This window comes from Camellia sinensis, chromosome 15 (genome assembly GCF_055761805.1).
Source record: "Camellia sinensis isolate YWXY chromosome 15, ASM5576180v1, whole genome shotgun sequence".
In the NCBI taxonomy this organism is placed as follows: Eukaryota; Viridiplantae; Streptophyta; class Magnoliopsida; order Ericales; family Theaceae; genus Camellia; species Camellia sinensis.
In genome coordinates this window covers 41647501-41670212 of record NC_138975.1, presented here as the reverse complement: position 1 = coordinate 41670212, position 22712 = coordinate 41647501, and the positions used below count along the sequence as shown (strand labels likewise).

The 22712-nt window shown below is 38.1% G+C and overlaps 1 protein-coding gene across 6 annotated transcripts in view; it reads left to right on the top strand.

Annotated features, from left to right (window-relative positions):
- The window catches only part of ABCC13 (multidrug resistance-associated protein 11), a 103162-nt gene that overhangs the window by 25920 nt on the left and 54530 nt on the right, over positions 1 to 22712 (top strand). For 4 of the 6 annotated variants that reach the window (XM_082908748.1, XM_082908747.1, XM_082908752.1 and 1 more), the window contains 9 exons: positions 3864 to 3933; positions 5632 to 5692; positions 7445 to 7532; positions 8358 to 8476; positions 16373 to 16470; positions 18227 to 18293; positions 22115 to 22232; positions 22348 to 22464; positions 22547 to 22627. In XM_082908748.1, the coding sequence (XP_082764874.1) occupies positions 3864 to 3933; positions 5632 to 5692; positions 7445 to 7532; positions 8358 to 8476; positions 16373 to 16470; positions 18227 to 18293; positions 22115 to 22232; positions 22348 to 22464; positions 22547 to 22627 (819 nt within the window). The remainder of the gene's footprint in view (positions 1 to 3863; positions 3934 to 5631; positions 5693 to 7444; positions 7533 to 8357; positions 8477 to 16372; positions 16471 to 18226; positions 18294 to 22114; positions 22233 to 22347; positions 22465 to 22546; positions 22628 to 22712) is intronic. The other 2 variants (XM_082908750.1, XM_082908749.1) reach the window with 1 other exon arrangement.

The following is a 22712-nucleotide window of genomic DNA, read 5'->3' as shown; positions in this document are numbered from 1 at the left end:
TTCGAAATAATGAATTATTTCTTTTTTTGTTACCTTTAGTTTCTATATTTCTCCTGTTAAACTGCTGATTGTGTAGCATATGATCGGTGAAGTAAAACAAGAATAATTAGTCAAAATTTTATTTGTGTTGTTTTTCATTTGATTGGTAAGAAGATATTTTGCTTTTAAAGAAGACTCAAATCAATTTGATTTTGTCAAAGAGGAAGAGTTGCAGAAATAGGGAAGGGAGATAAGGTTATTATCTTTGCCCTTGTCCATGTTAGCAAAATTTAGCATTTTAAGTGTGGTGGAGTTTGGTGACTATATGGAATTGGATGCGAAAGATAAAAAAGAAGAATAATTATGGGAAGTATTTGGGATGAAAAATAAGTTGGAGATCATAATTAATAACTTTTTCCTTTCTTGGCAAGGGGGGAGAAGTAAGAGAGGAGTGGAGGCATTATATGGGGCGGGTTTCTGGAAAGGTATTTAGATGAATTCTTGAAACACATTGGCCTTGTTTGGTTTGACTTTGGGAGATAAGCTTTCAAAAAATATTTTGGGAAGAGAGTTTAGAAATTTTTGTAGTTTGTTTGGTTGTATATTTTGAAAATAGTTTTGGAGTTTGAGAGTTTGGGATGATTTGATATTTTGTTGTAATTGAGTAGATGTATGCAAGAGAAAAAGTGATTGAAAATGAGAGAGGAGGGAGAAAAAGTGATTGATTAATGTGTAAGAGAGAGAGTGATTTTGAAATTTTTTTGAGAAAAATTACAAACCAAACAAAATTTCAAAAAAAATTTCCAAATTTTTTTTCCCAAAGCCAAACCAAACAAGGCCATTATCTTCATAGTTGTGGTGTGGGTATATAGGTAGCTTTGGGTATGATATTTGGTTAGTGAAGCACCCCTTGGAAGAGGTTTTTTTAGATCTCTTATGGATTGCAGTAAAAGATGAGGGTCGTGTCAAGTAGATAGGCGAGGTACTTTAAATACTGGCGTAGTTTTGCATCTTTGGTATTCCATGGTTCAGCAAGACTGAGTGCTAGAGACAATGCCTGCCCTCTTTGGACCTCTGTATAGCTTTGCTATACTGGGGTTCAGACTTTAACATGGAAGACCCAAATTCAAGGTGCCTTGTTAATTATTATCAAGTGTTGGGAGGAGATGGTTGTACTAGATTCCATGAAAGAAAAGGCATGCGGATTGCGGTGTGCTAAGATTTCATCCAGAAGTTAGGCCCTGTTTGTTTTCAAAAGTAGAATGGAGGGGATTGATAGTGAGGGGATTAAATAAAATTGTGTTTGTTTTGATGATAGTTGTTAGTGTAGGGATTGTTAAATTATTTTTATATAAAATAAATATAAAATAATAAAACAAATAAGAAAAATACAAAAACATTAAGGTGCCGTTTGGTAACACTTACGTTTTTAGTTTTCTGTTTATATTTATAAAAATTTTAAAAACTCAAGTAAAAACTTGTTTGGCAAAATTTTTGATTTATAAATCAGTGATCTCAGTTTATAAATTTAGCCAAAAAATGAAAACACAAAAAATGTGTTTCCATTTTGAGTTTTCAGTTTTTTTTTTTTACCATCCAACACTAGCCACCACCAGCCACCATTTTCCACCACCGTCTTCCGCCACCACCCCCCACCACCCACCCTCACCTGCCACTACCACACACCACCCACCTGCCACCCACTCGCCACCACCACCACTACCACCACCCACCTACCATCCACCCGCCACTACCATCCACCGCCCGCCGCCACCACCCGCCACCTACTTGCCACCACCACTCACCACCCACTTGCTACTACCAGCCACCCACCACCACCAGCCATCTGCCACTCACCCGCCACCGCCACCACCACCCACCACCACCACCACCACCACCACCACAACCACCATTACCCACCACCCACCCGCCACCCACCTGCCACCACCACCCACCACCCACCACCATCACCACCACCACCACCACCCACTTGCTACCACCTACCACCCACCACCGTCACCCACTCATCCACCACCACCACCATTCGCTGCCTACCCGCCACCACCCACCATCACCCGCCATCCCCCACCCACCTGCCACCACCACCCGCCACCACTCACTCGCTACCACTCACTCGCTACCACCCACCACCCACCACCGTCACCCACTTACCCACCATCACCACCTACCACCCACCCGCCATCCGCCACCCACCTGCCACCACCACCCGCCCGCTACCACCACCACCACCACCACCACCACCACCCACTCGCTACCACCACCACCACCACCCACTCGCTACCACCCGCCACCCAGCCACCCACCATCACCATCCACCACCCGCTATCTGCCACCCACCTGCCACCACCACCTACCACCTGCCATCACCACCCACTCGCTACCACCCACTACCCGCCACTGTCACCCAACCACCCACCGCCGCCGCCACCCACCTGCCACCGCCACCACCACCCACTCGCTACCACCCGCCACCGTCACCCACCCACCCACCACCACCACCCACCGTCACCACTTTCCACCACCGTCTTTCGCCGCCACTTACCACCACTTGCCATTTCTCACTCTTTTTTATATTTTAAAATTTTTTTAAACATTTTTTCAATTACCAAACGCGTTTGTAATTTATGTTTTTCTAAAAATAAACAAAAAATAAACAAAAACCAGTTTATAAAATTTTTGTAAATATAAACTAAAAATGTCAACGTTACCAAACAGACCCTAAACATTAATGTTTTTAAAAAAATGCCCAACATGTAAAAAATAAAAAAAAAAATAAAAAAAAAATAAAAAATTTCCAGAAAAAAATAAAACAAATAAAATAATGATTTTTTCTTAACAAAAAATACAAAAAATTATACATTAATGATCACAAAAAAAAAAAAAAATGGCCAACATGTCAAAAAAAAAAAAATATATATATATATATAAAATAAAAAATTTCTAGTCTAGCGGACTATTTTTCTAATACCAAGTCTTGGAGGCCCATCCGAATCCCCTCCCCAAGGGAATTTATAATCCGGAGCTCACTATTCTCAAAACAAACACAATGTTAGTGGGTCCCACCTCACTACCAATCCCAATCCCCCCTCTAACTCTCCAAACAAACGGGGCCTTACATCATTGCCCAAACAGCAGGATTGTGTAAAATCTAAATATGCGTTTTCGTGAAACATGTCACGCATTGTGAGTTTTGATTCTTAAAGCCATTTCTAATTTATAATACATGTAGTTTTTTTAAAAAAGCTGTTGTTTATTAAAAAAAAGATAAGTAGAAATGATATCATTGTATAATGATCAAGTTTAGTGTTGGTAGACTTTTCAATCTTGGTACCTTAACTTTTGCAATGTCATTTTCATTGTTTGTCTTCCTCTCTGTTCGTTGTACTCTTTTTGTTGTACTTGCAAGACAAGGAGATGACGGTCTTCTGGGTGTATTTGCAATTGTGATGTGTTGAAGTTTGCCATGCAGAAGGGTATGATGAAGAAGCTATTCTAGCAAGAGGTTATAATTCACTTGTTCATTTACTTGTTTTGATGCAAATATGGTGGATTCTAATGGAAGCATCCAAACTAGACCCCCTCAACATGGGTGGACATGGAATGGTCTCTACTTGTTTCCAGAGTGCCAATGTTGAAGAAGAGAACTGATATTAAATATTTCTAGTGCATGCATCAATTCTAATACTTTGATGGTTGCCTATAGATTAAATATATGAAATTTATGGAGATTCATCACTTAATGAACCTATTAAGGAAGCTTAAAAGAGTGGGATTCTTTCAAATGCTAAAACCTAGGATCTCATCTCAATTACCTTTGGATTTCATGCTTTTCCTACTGGATAAATTATAACTTTTTTTTGCAGGTGCTTAATGATTGTATGGGTTTTGTGGGACCACTGCTTCTCAATCAGCTGCTTCAATTTCTTCAACAAGGTTTATATATTTGATATGTTCTTATATTCAGTTCTTATTTCTGCAATGCTGAAAAGAGACTGACAATGTGATTCATGCTGTCACTGCATAATTTGCAATTTGTTTGATTCTAATAGCTTTTTCTTTTCCATTAAATTTGGGTTGATAAATTGGTTTCTTGGTTATTTTCTATATTATTAAATTTCAGAATTTTTTAGAACATAGATTGCATCATAATCACTATTCTGAGACTCAATATTACTGTTTGGGTCAAATTTGATGCCTTCTGTAATATGCCTCCACTTCTAAGCGCATGATATGATAAATTTTGCCTCTCAGTCTTTTCATGGTAAACTAATCTGAATCTGGTTGCAGGGGTCATGGTTCAATTTAAGAAGGCTAAAAAGGTTAAGATAAAGTGTCTTTGCAGAGCTTCTGTCAACTTCAAATGAATAATTATAAAACATTGAAGTTGTGCATTTTGATTCTGCCATCTGTTGTCTTTGCAGAGCTCTTGTCCAATTCAAATTGGATGATTAAAAGCATTGAAGTTGTGCATTTTGATTCTGATACTTGTTCTCATGACTAAAAAGGTGTTTTGCTTAGGGGTGCAACTTGGGCGGGCTCAACCCGAGCAACCTGAACCCAGCCCGAATTTTTTTAGGGCTTGGACAAGATATTTTTGAATTCGGTACGGGCTTAGGCAAAAATTCAAAAGCCCGAATTAAATTTGGACGGGCTTGGGCAAAGACATCAAACGACCCGAGCAATCCGAAGCCCGAATTATACATATATAGATATATAAAAATATTAAATATACATATAAATTATTAGCCATTACATGATATTAAAGTAATTTAGATTATTAAATCATATTGAATATATATTATTATATATACGAATAACATAAAATCTTACTTTTTTTTTATTTTCACTCATAAATTGTAAGGACTACTACAGCGGTATCTCTCTTACATTATATAAATTATTTGTTTTGGTGGTATTGATGATTTTCCATATTTAAAGTATATAAGTAGAGTCAAATTTTAATAATTTAATAATGTAGCTGGAAAAAAAAAAAAAACCTAAAATTCATTTACAATTCGGGTTTAACTCGGGTCGGGCTTGGGCAGGCAACCTTGGGTTACAATTCGGGCCTGGCGTGGGCCTGGACAAGTTTCAGCACGACTTAGGCCAGGCTTGGATAACCTCCCAACCCGACCGAATCCGCCCGAGTTGCACCCCTAGTTTAGCCTGATTCTTTTAAGCAACAATACGCAGTTGGATTTAAAATGGGTCCTTGATGCCCATTATTAAAACCTTACTTTGTATGTAAGGATTGACTCATGCAACTACCAGGCTGTGAAGGGACAGGGCCATAGGACAAATAGGTTCTGTAAAAAAATTTAGTGTTGATGTTTGCTTGGAGACATGATTGCATTTGGCATACAGTGTTTTAACTTGGAAATAATCTCTCTTTTTCTTTTTTTTTTTGTGGTGCCTTTTAAGTGAATGATTTACACATAAATCCACTGTGGGAGTATTGTTAACAGAAGTGTCTCAGAAGCATTCTATCTCCTTTCTGAGGGTTGCCAAGAATTATACCCTTTTTTTGTTTGTTTGTGTGTGTGTTTCAGCTTAGAACAAGAATTTGGAGTATTGACCTATAATGGCGTTACATTGATGCAGTTGGTTTTATTTATTTATTTAATGAATCAGGTTCTCAGCATCTTGATGGTTATATCCTTGCAATTTCCTTGGGTCTTACATCTGTATTAAAGTAAGTCTTATTTTCAGATTATAATGATCTTATTAAAATTCAGTATTTTTATTTTCTTGCAGAGTTACATTGTCAGTTACTTTTTTCACTAATCTATCTACTTCAAACTGGTTCTATAGATACAGAAGAAGATATTTAATTATTTTTTCTCTCATAGAAAATTTCAAAAGAATGTATCATTCAAATTATGGTTTTAGTTAACAATTTGAATCTAGGTTCAGTCTAGAAGGTACTTATTTTATCTTGTGTGTGGGTGAATTTGTCTTAACACTTGCAAGGATGAAATACCTCTTTCCTTCTGTCCATCCTCCTCCTCTTCTTCTCCTTCCTTCTTTGGCCGAAATACCAAGTGCTATTCTAGGAAATCCTTCCCAATCAAGCTCTAGCCCAGTCTAATCCTTTCTCCTACATATTGGCCTTCCATCTAACAATTTAAACCCTAAATTACTTATTGTTTAGGGCCCGTAAATAGCCTCTACTTTGAAAATCCAACAAGCTGCCACTTTTGAAAATCAAACTAAATTTCACACCTATTCATCTCTAAACACCAGAAACATTCTTCTTCCTTTTAAAACCCTAACCCTAGAAGCTTCCCACAGCCAAAACCCACTACAATTACAATTGTAGACAGCCTTAGGCCAAGTTTTCTAAAATTGTCCTACATCATTACTCTAAATTTATGAGAAAATTGCATTATAAAATTCTTTAGATATGGAGTATTTACCATGAATTAATACCTATGAAGCACTTACACTTCAAAACAAGTGCCGTAGCTGTGTCAGACATACGGACATGGCGGGGTAGTGTGTCCCCTTAATCAATTTATTTTCTAGGGACACGCCAGGGACACTTCAGGACACACTAGGGCCATGCCAACTTATTTTTTCTCCCATTTTCTTTAGTGCTTTTTAATGAATGTTGAATTGAATGTTTATTATTTTTTTCTTAGATTTAAATACTTAATAGGTTATCTATAAAAAAAAGATATAAACCGTGAGTGTCACTTTAAAAGTGATTTTTTTTTTTTTAAAAAAAAAAAAAACAGAATTAAAGTTAGTTTTTTTGTTAATATTGATTGTTTGTGGATGTAATATTAATCTAGATAGCAAACAAAAGTATATGAAAACATATTTTATTGTCGTATCCCCACCGTGTCCCCATTTTTTTGAAATCCTTATGTTCCATATTTGCATTCGTATCTGTGTCCATGCTTCTTAGATTAATACACAATGACGAAAAACCCCCATCTTCATCATTACATCCTTGCAGGAATGCTCGTTGTAGATTTGGACTTCCCACTTGTCCCAAAATATAAGGCACTTAGGAACCCTTATGCTTGGTGCAGTCTTTTTTTTTAAAATATTTTTTTCATTACATTGGTTCACTTTCTTATGAAGCTCTAGTGTTGAGTATTTGTGGATTCTTTATAAAATGTTGTTGGTTGTAAGAATATAATAATTAAGATATTAATCTCAGCCAAAATTTTTACGGTCCTGGTTTGTGTGGTCAATATTAATCTTAGATTGGAGGAAGAGCAGCTGTGTGCTAATAGAGAACACGCATATACATATATATATCCTTCATATCCATACAGTTCAGTAATTATATCTTACCACTGTTGCTCTCTTTTATTATTGTCTTTGTCACTATAAAAATTACATGTCTGTACATTGTTGGTTGTTTTGATGCATTTGTCATCCTACTAACTGCTTTCTGCTGTAATATTTTGAGAATATTTTTTCAATGGTTCAGGTCCTTCCTTGATACACAATATACTTTTCATCTTTCCAAACTAAAGCTGAAGATGCGATCTAGTATTATGACCGTTATCTATCGAAAGGTATATCTTCTCTATTCCTTTTTAACTTTCTAACAGGAGCTATGTAATGAAGCCCCTTTGATATGTTATGCACAGCTTATTGAGGTGATAAGAGAGGATGCGACTATCTTAAACTTAACTGAGGATATGCTTGAGAATAAAGCCGGTTAGAGGAAGAGATCCGTGTAGCTAACCCAAGTAATTAGGACAAATACTTGTTGACAGAGTATAATGGTGAAAAAGGATCCATGTAACCGAACCCATTTGAGTGGGACACAAGGCTTAGTTTGGTTTGACTTGTTGAGTTGAGTTGAGTTACTAGTGTAGGATGCAGCCATATGATGCTTTTGCGAAAGAGCAACCCTTACAATAGGTGGCTTGATAAAGCAATAATTCTTCTGTTGAATTTTGATATGTCTATTATGCTTGAAGCATTCAGTATCTGCATGGCTTACTGCCAGTTAAGAAAGTTTAGAAGTAACTAATCACTGTTGCAATTTCATGCTTTCAAATGGTTGAAATACTGATTCTCTTAAATCATTTGTTTGCTGAATGTCCTTTCACATACATGTTTTCTACCTTATATTTGAAGTTGAATTGCTTTCATCCATGTTTTATATGTCATACTTTCCATCCTATAGTAAAACTCTGAATTGAATATGAGCTCAGCTTCTTTTTTTTCTTTCTATGGATGGATAGTGAAAACAATCTTCAACTTCATATTTCTGTTCTTTTGTTGTGTCCTTTTATATCTTTATGACTTCAGTTTACTTTATGTAATAGAACTTTATTTCTTATCTTCATTTTGTTATTTATTATTATTTTTATTTTATGCATTTTTTCCAGTGCCTATGCGTTAGCCTGGCAGAAAGGTCAAAATTTTCTGAAGGGGAAATTCAGACGTTCATGTCTATAGATGCTGATCGAACTGTCAACTTGTTTAACAGTCTTTATGATATGTGGAGGTCATAATTTACTTTTATTATGCTTTTCCAACCATATATATGCATCTTATCTCGTGTTGTATTCTTTTGCATCATCTTGATGCAGTTTCTTTAATAATATTGCATTTATTTATCAAAAAATGTAAAAATAGATGTATTATTGATTGTTGAATTGATTGATTTTCTGTCTATTACAAATGGTTCCTTATATAGATATAGGTGTAGTGGATGGTGGTAGTGGTGTAGTGGGTTAGGTTTAGTGGAGTAGGTGAGGTGGTAGTGGTGTAGTGGGTTAGGTTTAGTGGAGTAGGTGAGGTGGTAGTGGTGGTAGGTGATGGTAAATTCTAACAGCCCCCCGCAAACTCAAGGAGGATAGAAACTAACCAACTTGAGTTTGAAGAGAGGAACAAAACAAGAAAATACATAAAAATAAAAAAGGATAGGAGACACTGTATGGTCGTGTCAGACCATTGGTTAAGACACTGAATGGTGGTGTCATAACGTTGTAGAGGACACTGTATGGTGGTGTCATAACGTTGTAGAGGACACTGTATGGGGGTGTCATAACGTTGTAGAGGACACTGTATGGTGGTGTCATAACGGTGTAGAGGACACTGGATGGCGGTGTCAGACCGATGTAGAAGACAGTTTATGGGGTCATGTCGGACCGTTGTAGCAGACAATGTTGTGACAGTTGTTGTGACAGTTTACAGAGTCTTCCTGGACCCTTGTAGAAACTAACCGGAATCAATGTCGGGACAGTTTACAGAGTCTTGTCGGACCCTTGAAGGAGCTAACCGGAATCAATGTCGGGACAGTTTACAGAGTCTTGTCGGACCCTTGAAGGAGCTAACCGGAATCAATGTCGGGACAGTTTACAGAGTCTTGTCGGACCCCTTAAAAAGTCGCACCCTCAAAAGGTGTGCCCAATTTTTCAAAAGGCGTGCCATCAAAAGGCGTGCCCAATTCATCAAAAAATGAGCCAGACATGATGGCGAGGCACGTGGGCGCCTTGGCTTGCGTGCCCGTTTGTCGGCTGGTGGCAAGAGGCGCGCGATGCGCGTGGCTGCCTCGGCTATAAGACGGAGGCTGAGGCTGAGGCAGAGAAAAGCTGCAAAAAACCTCTGAAAAAAAAAAACTTCGTTGTGCTGAGAGAGAGAGTCTGAAAAACTCTTCGTTGTGCTGAGAGAGAGAGAGTCTGTAACACTCTGTTGCGAGAGATATTCTGTAACACTCTGTTGCCCAGAAAATGGCGTCATCTTCCCGGAGTCTGCTCACTCTCTTTCCCGACCTCAACGAGTCAACAAGAGAGACAACTGGTGCGGTGGCACTGGAACCTCAACCAAGCGCCCCGGAGTTTACTCCGTTGAACTTTCCGATGCGGTCTGTGGAGCAAAGAATGGCAGTGCAGTCGGATGTGGAAGCCAATCAGTATACTTTGAAGACATGTGTGGAAAGCATGACGGCGGTCACAAATTTGTCGAACCGGCTGCAGAGTAGGACAAATGAAGTGCAGCATTTAAACGCCCAACTGGCTCTGCTCCAACGCATGTATAAGGATGCGCGAGCAGAGATAAGTGTGCTGAAGGCAGAAAATAAGGAGCCTAAGCGGAAGGCCACCGTTATGTTCCGATTTGGAAGGCCGCCATATGCTGCAGTGGAGGAGTATGGGGGAGTGAACGTGCTCGGTGGACAAGGAAACACGGAGGCAACACCGGCAAGGGCCGTCCAGGACGGAGGCAAGAAGAAGAGGCCTGCAGCAGAGTAGAGAAGAAAAATCCCACTGGGGGTGTGTTGTTGTATTTTTTTTTTTTTTTTTTTTTTTTTTTTTTTTTGGTGTAAAAATGTGATCGGGGTTGATCCCGAAGATGAATAAAATATGGGTGTTGTGCAAATGTGTAAATTATTGTTTTTTTTTTTTTTTTTTTTTTTTTTTTTTGGTGAGAGAGATAGTGTTGGCAAACTGTCCAAAAGAAAGAGATCCAAATATCTATACAAGAAAAGGTGGGATTCAGAATATATATATATATAAATATATATATATATATTTTTTTGTTTTTTTTTTTGTTTTTTTTTTTTTTTTTTTAATTTGGAAGTGAATGTAAAAAAAAATGGCCTGCCGTGAATGGGTATCTCTCTCTTCACATGGGCTGTCTCCTTTGGAAATATGTGTGATAAAATAAGAAAAAGAAAGTTGGGTGGTATGGTGTGTAAAGCGTGTTTGGTTGGAAAGTAGAATGTAAAAGTTGATGTATATTATTGATTGATATATTACAAGATTGATTAATTACAATTCCTATACAATCTATATATAGAAGAAAATGTGGTAGTAGGTGTAGTGGAGGTGATAGTGGGTTAGGTGAAGTGGAGTGTGTGGTGAAGTGGAGGTAGGTGAAGTGGAGTGTGTAGTGGAGTAGGTGAAGGTAAAGATGGGAAATTCTAACAGCCCCCCGCAAACTCAAGGAGGAGAGAAACTAACCAACTTGAGTTTGGAGAGAGTTACAAAACAAAAAAATAAACTGATAAATAAAATAAAACAGGATAGGAGACACGGTATGGTCGTGTCAGACCGTTGTAGCAGACAGTTTACCGGGTCATGTCGGACCGTTGAAGCAGACACTGTGTGGTCGTGTCAGATGTAGAAGACAGTTTACGGGGTCATGTCGGACCGTTGTAGAAACTAACCGGAATCAATGTCGGGACAGTTTACAGAGTCTTGTCGGACCCTTGTAGAAACTAACCGGAATCTATGTCGGGACAGTTTACAGAGTCTTGTCGGACCCTTGTAGAAACTAACCGGAATCTATGTCGGGACAGTTTACAGAGTCTTGTCGGACCCATAAAGGAGCTAACCGGAATCAATGTCGGGACAGTTTACAGAGTCTTGTCGGACCCTTAAAAAAGCTAACCGGTATCAAATGTCGGGACAGTTTACAGAGTCTTGTCGGACCCTTAAAAAGTCGCACCCTCAAAAGGTGTGCCCAATTTTGTCAAAAGGCGTGCCATCAAAAGGCGTGCCCAATTCATCAAAAAGGCGTGCCATCAAAAGGCGTGCCATCAAAAGGCGTGTCCACTTTATCAAAAGATGTGCCATGAAAAGGCGTGCCAGTTTGTCGGGCGGCAAGAGGCGCGCGATACGCGTGGCTGCCTCGGCTATTTAACCAAGACGAAGGCTGAGGCTGAGGCTGAGGCTGAGGCATACCATTCTGAAACCTCTGAAACCAACCCTTCGCTTAAAAAACTCTGCCTCTGCGGAGAGAGAAACTGTGGAACACTTTGTTGCCATTCTGTCACCAACCCTTCTGAACATTACCAGTCTGAAATTGCTATTTCGCTGAAACACTGAGCAACCCAAAACATGGCCTCTTCTTCCCGTCCAGCTACCCAGAACCTGCTCACGCTCTTTCCAGAACTGAACGAGCCCACAAGAGAAATAACTGGTGCGGTGGCCAGTGAACCTCAACCAAACACCTCTGGTTTTGCTCCATTGAACTTTCCGATGCGGTCGGTGGAGCAAAAAATGGCGGGGCAAACTGATATTGAGGCCAATCAGTATACTCTGAAGGCATGTGTGGAAAGCATGACGGCGGTCACAAATTTGTCGAACCGGCTGCAGAGTAGGACAAATGAAGTGCAGCATTTAAACTCCCAGCTGGCTCTGCTCCAACGCATGTATAAGGATGCGCGAGCAGAGATAAGTGTGCTAAAGGCGGAAAATAAGGAGCTGAAGCGGAAGGCCACCGTGATGTTCCGATTTGGAGGGCCGCCATATGCTGCAGTGGAGGAGCAGGCAGGAGGCAACTTGCTGGGTGGCCTAGGAAGCACGGAGGCAGCACCGTCAAGGACCGCCCAGGACGGAGGCAAAAAGAAGAGACCGGCGGCAGAGTAGAGAAGGGATGTCGGTGTGTGGCCACCTGCAGAAAAGAAAACAAAGCTATGTGTTTTGGTTGTTGTTGTTGTTGTTGTTGTTGTTGTTTTTTTTTTTTTTTTTTTTTTTTTTTTTTTTTGTGGTGTTTTGGTTGTGTGTAAAATTGTGATCGGGGTTGATCCCTGAGATGAATAAAAGATGGTTTGGTGTTTGCTGTTTGTTTGTTTGTTTTTTTTTTTTTTTTGTTTGGTGTAATAATAGATATTTCGGTTTTTTTTTTTTTTTTGTTGGTTTTTTTTTTGGTGTAATAATACTAAGAATAATAATAATAATAATAATAAGAATATAGTAAGGAGGAAAGCATGGGCTCTCGTGGGTGCTGGGTAGAGAGAGGTGTGGGGTTAAAGTAATGGAATCAGAGAAATGATGAAAGTGGGTGGAATTAAAAAAGAAAAAAAATAAAAATAATGTTATCATAAAGTGCATGTGGGGAAATTGTTGCTTTTGCTGCTGTTAAAGTAATGGAATCAGAGAAATGATGAAAGTGGGTGGAATTAAAAAAGAAAAAAAATAAAAATAATGTTATCATAAAGTGCATGTGGGGAAGTTGTTGCTTTTGCTGCTGACTCGATATCTGTGGCTTGAACACAACCATATCCGAAGGGAAAAGCCTTCCAATCAAGCGGCAGGCTTTATCGGTAACAGATAACATCAATGTCTGTGATGGTAACTGTATCACTGCACAAAGCTTCTTTTCTTGTAGCTGTCCAAGAAAACCATGCTGATTCATCGCCCGGAAAACTAAACAATAAAAAAACAGGCTGGCCTTGTCTCTGCCCATATAAGTTTCCCTCCCAAACTTTCACATAATTAGACTGGGCCGATGTGTTGACGAAGAGGTCACCCCTAGCTGAGAACGCGATCCCGAAGCTGAACCCGTCGGACTTCTGGATCGTGGTGTCCGCGCACGGCGAGTACACCGAGTTCGAGTCGCTTCTCGACTCAGCCAAATACACCAGCAACGAGAGGGTTAGGGCTGCGAAGAAGATCGAGATTCTCGGAGCAGCCATTGTTGAGAGCTTCGCTGCTGTAGATGGTGGTGGAGTTGCCGGTGGAGCGGAATATGAAGTAGGAGGTGCCGGAGTTACAGTCGGAAATGTGGCCGAAGGTGAGAGAGGCTTGTGATCAAGCAAGGTATGTGTAAAAAAATTCCAGCGGGCAGCGAAGGCAAGGTTGCCGGCCGGCTGCCCGCCGGTGAGAAAAAAATACAAGCCTAAATCTTATCGCTCTGATACCATGTAAAAGTTGATGTATATTATTGATTGATATATTACAAGATTGATTAATTACAATTCCTATACAATCTATATATAGAAGAAAATGTGGTAGTAGGTGTAGTGGAGGTGATAGTGGGTTAGGTGAAGTGGAGTGTGTGGTGAAGTGGAGGTAGGTGAAGTGGAGTGTGTAGTGGAGTAGGTGAAGGTAAAGATGGGAAATTCTAACATAGAAATAGAAGAGAGAGAATGAGTGGTGGGATTGAAAGAGTGGGGATGCTTTCCACATAATCAATTATCAGTCCTTTGATCCTACACAGTGCTGAGGAACTCAAGATTGTGCAGAGATGCGTTGATTTCGCAAGCATTAAGGCTTGTAATGAGGCGAACTTTCCGAGTCGATCGCCGGCAAGAAGTCGTCAGATTCCAGCGACTCCGCCAACGCCAGTTTTAACCAGAGAGAGCTTCTTGAATCCATCGTCGCACGCTTACCGTCCGAGAAAGCGGCGTTTCCTATCAACTTCCTCTGCTGCCTCCTCCGCACCGCCATCTTCCTCGAAGCTAAAAACAGCTGCAAGAGCGAGATCGAGAAGAGAATCGCGGCGATGCAGAGGGTTGGGAAGACGGTTGATGCTCTCGGAACAGCCATTGTGGAGAGCTTCGCTGCTGTAGACGGCGGTGGTGTCAGGAGAGTGACCCGGAGGAGGTCGTTTGGGTCGATGAGGGTTTCTGTGGAAGAGGGGAGTGATCTCCCTCGGCTTCACGAGGTCGTCGGTTTCCGACACCGTCTTCAGCGGCGGCGTGGAGAGCTTCTTGGTATGTGTTTGTGGTATGTGTTGAAAAAAAAAACTCCAGCGGGCAGCTAAGGCAAGGTTGCCGGCCGGCTGCCCGCCGGAAAGAAAGGAGTATAGGCTAAATCTTATAGCTCTGATACCATGTAAAAATAGATGTATTATTGATTGTTGAATTGATTGATTTTCTGTCTATTACAAATGGTTCCTTATATAGATATAGGTGTAGTGGATGGTGGTAGTGGTGTAGTGGGTTAGGTTTAGTGGAGTAGGTGAGGTGGTAGTGGTGGTAGGTGATGGTAAATTCTAACAAAAAATATATATGCATCTTATCCTCTGTAAGTTAGTTTAAATTGTTTTCTCCTCTAAATTGTTTTATTGTAGAACTAGTATTTCCAATTTACAGATTTAAGGGCAGAAGTAGGGTATGGTCATTTTTCCAAGCATTCTTACTGATCCATGAATTTCATTGTGTTTGTTCCATGGCTTGTCAACTTTTTATCAATGATTAATAAAACAATCCACTTTAGGATAGTCACTCTACACTGCCTTCAATGTGCTTATGGAGATAGTTTAAGGTGTAGATGGCTTTCTTTTATATTCAAACTGGTTTCTTATCTCACTGTCTCCATTTTTATAAGGCCTATATATGATCTCAGGCAATATTACTATGAAACCATGTGGAATAATTCATGCATGCATTTCTAACAATAAACTAATGTAAAAATTTATCAAAAAAAAAAATAAAAAATAAAAAAAATCAACTAATGTAAATTCCAAAATTTCTTTTAATTTTGCTAATTAATGCTGATTCCAATTTCTGTTTGCTGCAAATGCATGATTATTAGAATTTATTATTATTTATTTATTTTCTTTCAGCCACTGGAAAGAGCTAAAGTGTGTAGAACACTTCTACAGTTCTTCCTGGTGGTGGCTAGCATGATGGGGACTTGTTATCATGCTTGCATAGCTGTTTGAAACTTTTGACACTTGCAAAAAGAGCCCAACTTTCTTCTTTACATAAAAGAAGCTGTAAAAGAAATAGCTTGTCTTGAATTTTTATGAAGGGCCCTATAATTTAATATTCATTTCTAATTGTTTTCATCTCAAGGTCCTTCTTCATAAACAACCTTATACAATGAAAAAAACGTGTGTATTATATTCCTGTTCTAGAACTACTGAACCATTTTGGCTTTGTTAATCCTTAGAACTGTGCATGTATTGTTGGAATTTGTCAATCATGTACTGCTTCCCCTTTTTGAGTTTATTGCATTTTTGCTCATTGTTTCCTCTTTCCTTATTTTTACAATGTTACCCCTTAGGGATGACATTGCTGCCTTTTGATGCACATTTTGTATGATCACAAACTTAAATACAATAACCATGGAGAAATTACAGCCATGAAGGCATTCTACTACCCACTTAAATTTAGGACTAGTGATAGCCTGGATTTGTGTTGGGCCAAAATTGAGATCCAACTTAAGATTGAATTGCCAACCAATTTTTAAACTAATGCCAAATGATTGATACAAATATATTATATAGAAAGATTAAAAATTGATAAATGTGAGAATGAATTTGGTGTCCACCTCAATGGTATACATGCAGCATGAATCTTTGAGAGCATCTTCCCTTATCTAGGCATCTGAGTGGGTATATGATGCTGATGTTAGTTCGATGTCCAATCTTTTTAAAATCTAATTGCAAGTGATAAATTTTAGTTAGTAGTGTTTATGGTTAGTAGTTGATATCATGGTAACTGTATATGGTCTAAAAAAGGGTTATGCTAATGACAGCCATATGGGCTGTCCATAAGAGGTAAAAATTGCAAAAAATCTAGAATCACCATGCAACTTTTACACATCCCAAAAGAGCTTCACATATTTTTATACTCTGTATGTATGACAACAATTCTTTTTGTATCTATAGATTGACTTTTTGTTTGATTCTTCAAACAATTCTAATTCTTGTGCAAAATTTTCAGCTTGCCTTTTCAAATTGGAGTTGCATTGTTTCTACTGTATACACAGGTCAAGTATGCTTTTCTTTCTGGAATTGCGATTACCATCTTGTTAATACCAGGTACAAATATTTGTCACTTATTCACTCATTGTAAAAGATCTGCAATGATCATTTATAATCTCTCTCTCTCTCTCTCTCCCTCCCTCTCTGTCTCCCCTCCTCTCTCTCATTCATTTGTTCCGGTGCTTGTTATGCCTGCCTACTTACGCTGCAGATATGCATCAATATGCTGCCCATATGCTTATGTCTACTTACACTTCTTGATGAAGTTATTAGCATCTGTACAAATTTCTGTAATAGTTCCCTCTGTCAATATTTGGTCAATATTGTGGGAGCAGTTTGCTAACCCTTGGAATTGTTAATGTGTCTTGTCAAATATGAATCTTATTGTGGGAAAGCTTGGAAACTGCAATCCCTCTCATTTGATTCTATATCTCTTCAAATAAGAAAAAGGCTTTGAGATATACAAATGCTTAGAAGAGAAGAAACAGTGGAAAGATAAGAATGCTAGAATGGTCTCATTGATTGTATGCTCTGTACATAATTATGTATAGACAGATTAACACGTTTGCCTGAGAGACTCGAAGAACCATGCTTAGTGAGTTCCACTCTTACCCGGTGGAGTATAATGTGAGTGATTGAGTTTTGGGAAACAAGGTGATCTAGGAAGATGGTAGGCGCTTAGCTGGCACGGGATCACCGGAGGTGGAGGAGAGAACTGAGGCACTCTTAGAAGAGAGAGGGTGGTAGTGGAGATCTCCTGAGCCGAGAGGAGAATAGAGCTCTATAAGAGAGGTGTTGATGCCTTGATTAGTTCCTAGAAACTAATGATCATGGTGATAATGACAATAATTCTTCTCTTTATTGTGTTGTTATTTCTTTTTTGTTTTCCTGGTAAAAGTAAAAATGTTTTGGAAGAAGTGGAATGCGCAATAAGAAAAATGAGAAACCTTTCTGATAGAAATAAGATGTATTCAAATAAGTGAAGGCGTAATGAGCCCACACCTTCTAGAACCCACCCAAATCTTCAAATGTGTAAAATAAGTTGCTGTTATGGCTAAAAAAAAACAACGCTCAATTAGTACACATTAATGTGTGTTTGGGAGGAGAAAGATTGAGTGCACACCTAACCTTTGGCATAATGTACAAAGTGGTGGCCCTATGACTTGAACCCATAACTTCAAGGTTATTAGAATAAGTCTTAACCATTGAACCAATGGTCACCTCTATTGCTGTTATGTCTATTGTTACTATTATCATTGCTGCTATTGTTAATCATTGTTGTTGCAATCAATTCCTTTTCTTCTTCTTCTTCTTCTTCTTATTTCTTATTTTTTTCTTTTTTATTTATTTATTTATTTTTACAGTATTTTCCAATTCAATTACTATTTTGTTTTTCTAATCCATTTGGCACACTTCTCTCTACGTACTTGCACTGCTGGAACCTTGCACCTTTCCCTATGGGTCTTTGAAATTATAATTATATTGTTATTGTGTTTATGTTTGGTTGTATGGTTTTAAAGTTCTATGACTTGTTTATACTTTTAAGTAGCCATTATTTTTCAGATTATTTTCAATGCTAGGTAGCACCACAAAAGAAACCTCCGGTTCCATTGGTCCACTGGGACACTTGTATATGACTAATGACACTACTATACAGGCTGTCATGTTAAAATAGTGTTCAAACATTCTACAAAATTCTCCATAATTGTCTTGTTGAATTCGTAAAAGTGCTCCTTTTGACATATTTCCAAATTGTTGTGGGTTTTTATCTCTAGGGCATAGACATGCATTTCTAAATAAATATCTTGTGTAGTGAATAGATGGATTGCTAAATCGATTGCAAGTGCGACCAACAAAATGATGGAGCAAAAGGATGAGAGGTATGTAATTTATTCTATATACTTCTGTAATGTTAGAGGAGTTTGCAAAATTTTGATACTGATTTTCTCCTAAATTTGAATATATAGTTAGTACCAAGCCTCTACTATGTTCACCCCAAAATTGCAAGATTACGTGAAGACTTCTAACTATTAAGCTTATGAATCAATACACTGTGGAAGACAGCATATACAATTGAGTTGATGTGCTTAAACACAGATAATTCAATTCTATAATCACTTAATTTGTTGAGGCCCATTTAAGAATATTCACTGGCTTAAGTAGCAGCAGCCTAGTGGACTTTTGTTGGGGACCATCCATATTTGGCATATAGTTGTGGTTTTCACCTAGTCTATTGTTTCTTTATGATTACTCTTAGTATTTTTGAAATTTTTGTTGTCAGTGTTGTGAACTGTTACTTGTTGGAAACTAATCTAGGATGTTATGAGTCTTACTCTCACATTGATAATGACTTTTCTTTTATTGCGTCACAAATTACATTTTAATCTATAAATTTCAATTATGATGAAATCAGGAGGAAGCTAAAATTTTGAACATGATATCAGATGCAAGTTTCCTCTCTTTTGTAGTTGAGGGATATTCCCTACTAAAAAAGCAAGCAATTTCTTGGTTCCATGAAGTGATTTTTGATTAGCGATATTGAATGGTTCTATAAGTGACTCTGAAAGTTCAGAGGCGAATTGAGTTTGTGTCTTGAAGGGGGTTAATGTTGGGGTAGTGTGGATCTTGATTAGTACTAAACACTAACTACCCGACACTTGTGACCTGTTGCCCTAATTTCTCTGTGTTTATAGTTGAGGGGAGGCAGCTATTTTTGTAATCTTTTGTAACCTTTCTGATCATAGTGAAAATTGCAAAAATCGTGGATGTAGTCCTACTTTTGGGGTGAACCATATAAACCTTGTGTTTTTTGTGTGTGCGTGTGATTTATCATTCTTGTGAGTTTGTCCTTTTATGTGTTTTGTGTCTCACCGATCTTGGTTAGGTGTTACGGATTCCTACCAGTTGATAGGCCAAACTCTAGGATTACTACCAATTTAAAAGTTTAACTGGAACCGGCAATATATTAGTTAATCAATTCAACCAAACCTACCACACAATATTGCAATAATTAGAACAAAGAAAAAGCACAATGATATACATAGAAAACCATAGGAGCAACAATCCCTAACGTTGTGTTTGGTTGGGGGATTTAGGAAGGGATTTGGAAAGGGAAAGGGACAAGATGTGTGTGAAACGAGATGAAATGGAGGTATATTTTATTCATATTCCACCTACTTTTTCCCTTTCCCTTTCCAAATCACTTTCCAAATCCCCCATCCGAATACAACATAAGGAAAAACCATGATAACCTTGCTGGCAAACAGTCTAGTATCAATAGATAATTACAAGACAATTGAAGACTTACAACCCAACCTGGTTAGCCCTCGAATCAGAGTCTTGTACCTCAACTTTCTTGTTTGATCTCCATGCTTGAGGTGGTTCCAAGCTTAACTAGCCTTCTCTTGATTTTGGTTTGCATAACCACAGAACTCCTTGCTTTGATGTCATAATGCAGCAGCAAGGTTCTGAACAATGTTTGGCAAAGAACCAATGCAAAAATGCAAAGGTCCGAGTGTTTGGGTTTTTCCAGAAAATACAATTTGAAAAGTATTTAGAAGTTTTGGTCCAAAAGAATATTCAGATCTCTGTTCAGTTTGTTTATGCAGGTGAGAGTTGTGAAAGCCTTGGAATTCTAGGGAGGCTAGGGAACCACAAAGTTTTGTATGTACTTGACAAAGAATAGAGTTGCCCTTTTTAAGTTTCGTAGAAAACAAGTTTCACATGGATTCCAAAAATTGACGTGCCGCTTGAGTGCCCTTTGAATGACCTTCTCTTAGCTTTTGCAAGCCTAGATCAGAATCCTGCTTGATCAGCCATCAATCGGGTATCAAGTACGGCTCTTTGGAATTCTGCATAACTTTTAGATCTGAGCCACTTGAGCTATTTTTGAGCGTCGGGCTCTTGGTTTTAATTTTGGTTCTGTTTTTAAATGAATGAAATATAAAACATGTTGAACTAAAATATAAACAAACTATGGTAAAGCATAAAAAGATGTGTCCTAGACTAACACAGTATGCTCAATGAGTGAACTACCATTTGAACACATCGAGCCAAACATATAGCTTCAGTTGGTTTTCAACAAACATCTCATGAACACGATCAATGCTGGTTGGCTAAACAACCTACCTGAAATTTTGTATACAGAAATTGCCAACACTATATCTGGTAACCGATTCCTTGACGTCTATGGTTTCTTTGGCTTGCAACCTTCTGGTTTTTCCATTCTTCAATAATCTTTTCTTCATTGAACTGTTACCAAAGTGGGTTGGCATCTTTAATGAATTTTGTTAATTTAATTATTAAATAAAATAAAAAACTGTTACCAAAGCTGGCTGAAACTAAAGTCGGAGATTGCTCCCTTTTTTAAAAATTCCAGTCCAGAAGTTTGGTGTCTTTTGGGTGTCAATTTTGGAAGGCTTTTAATCATTGAAACTGTTAGTATCATACAAAAGCATGAACCTCTGGTAGTTTAATTTTAATTGCAAAAAAATTCATCAATTTGAGATTACTATTCTGGTATTTGTGAAACTAGTGGAAGGTGCTATGTGCAAACTGAGCCAACCATTCATTTTTCTTATCATCAGAGAAGATATGTGATGAAGGTATGAGCGGCTAGTCTCAACAGCAACTAACTACTCATAGGGGCTGTTGATTGGTTTAAACCTTCTATCTATGACAAGGAATTTGTAAACTATGTAATTCCAAATTAGTTTTTTTTGAGTGAATAAATTCCAAATTATTTGGTATGTCCAAGAAGGAAAGTCGAGTTTGGGACAATATATTAAGGAAAGAAAATACCGCTACTTGGAATACTCCTCATGTATTGATGAAATTTCTGTAGTTATCTGGTTTGAGTCTCATTGTCCTTGGTTCCCATACCATTTTCCCCCAAAAGCATCTTTCCCAATTGTTGAGGCTATCTGCATGGATTTCACCGATTGTTTTGAAGACATTCCTTTGTGCAGTTTAGATAGAACCGGCTCTTCAAATTCTTGTCCATAAAGAATGAACCTGGACTGTTGTAAGGAATGAAGTTACACACAAATTTCTGATTAAAAAAAAAAAGTGAATATGAATTGCCCAAAATACTCAAGTAAAACATTGTTTCAAACAAACGAACACAGTTTGGGATGCCCCATCCTTAAACCATATTAGAAACAAAGCATCCAAAGTTTTGGTTTTACGAAGTCAAGGAAAGATATATGATCAAATTAGCTATTAATTCTAAGGAACTTGAAGTTGATATAAGAAATCTTAGGCAAGCTATTTAGATGATTCTATTTTTTCAGGAGGAAGAACTCCTGAAAAGTTTCTCAATTTAATGCAGGGTTCTATATCTCCAAACAAGAGAGTTGGATATCATAATACCTCAAAAACATCTAGACCCTGATACTAGTGATGATTCAACAACATTTCATCCTAGTGTTTTGCATGACAATGACAGAAATGACCCAGTTTGTGAATAATCAAGTGGAGTCTGGTTTCATCAAGTAGTCGACAAAAATATTGGGAAGTGGCTAACTTATGTAAACAACTAATAAATAGAAAAAAAACAAAAGAAAGGGTGAATGAAAGACGTTCACTATTGGACGTGTATCTTTTCTCATTATGTTTAAAGGTTTCTTTTGTAACAAAGAAGGGTAAGGATCATGTATACTGTCTAGAAATTGCTACATCTTAACATGTTGCTCTTTGGCAGGATTAGAAGGACAGGAGAAATTTTGACTTCTATGCGCACTTTGAAAATGTATGCATGGGAACTTCTTTTTACTAGTTGGTTGACGGAGACCCGATCATCGGAAGTGAAACACTTATCGGTAGAAATCTTTCTTTAATTCCTACAGTAATTACAGTGATACAATATTTAGGGTGTCTGTTTCATTCAATTTGTCAAGATTAATTCCTCAACTATTTTACTTTTATTTTTATTAGACTCGGAAGTATTTGGATGCATGGTGTGTATTCTTTTGGGCAACAACACCAACTCTTTTCTCTTTGTTCACATTTGGTCTCTATTCATTGATGGGGAACCAACTTGATGCGGCAACGGTACGGTACTTGTTTTCTTGAGCACATGCATTTCCCAAACGACAAGAGAAACTCTCAATTTTAAAACTGAACTTATTTGCAGGTTTTCACTTGTCTTGCTCTGTTTAATAGTTTGATCTCCCCGCTAAATTCATTCCCTTGGGTCATTAATGGGTTGATTGATGTGAGTTGTCCACGTGCCTCCATTGTTAAAGGACTGTCTTTTCGCAGTGAATGCTAATTAGTTGGAATAAATATTTTTGTTTTTA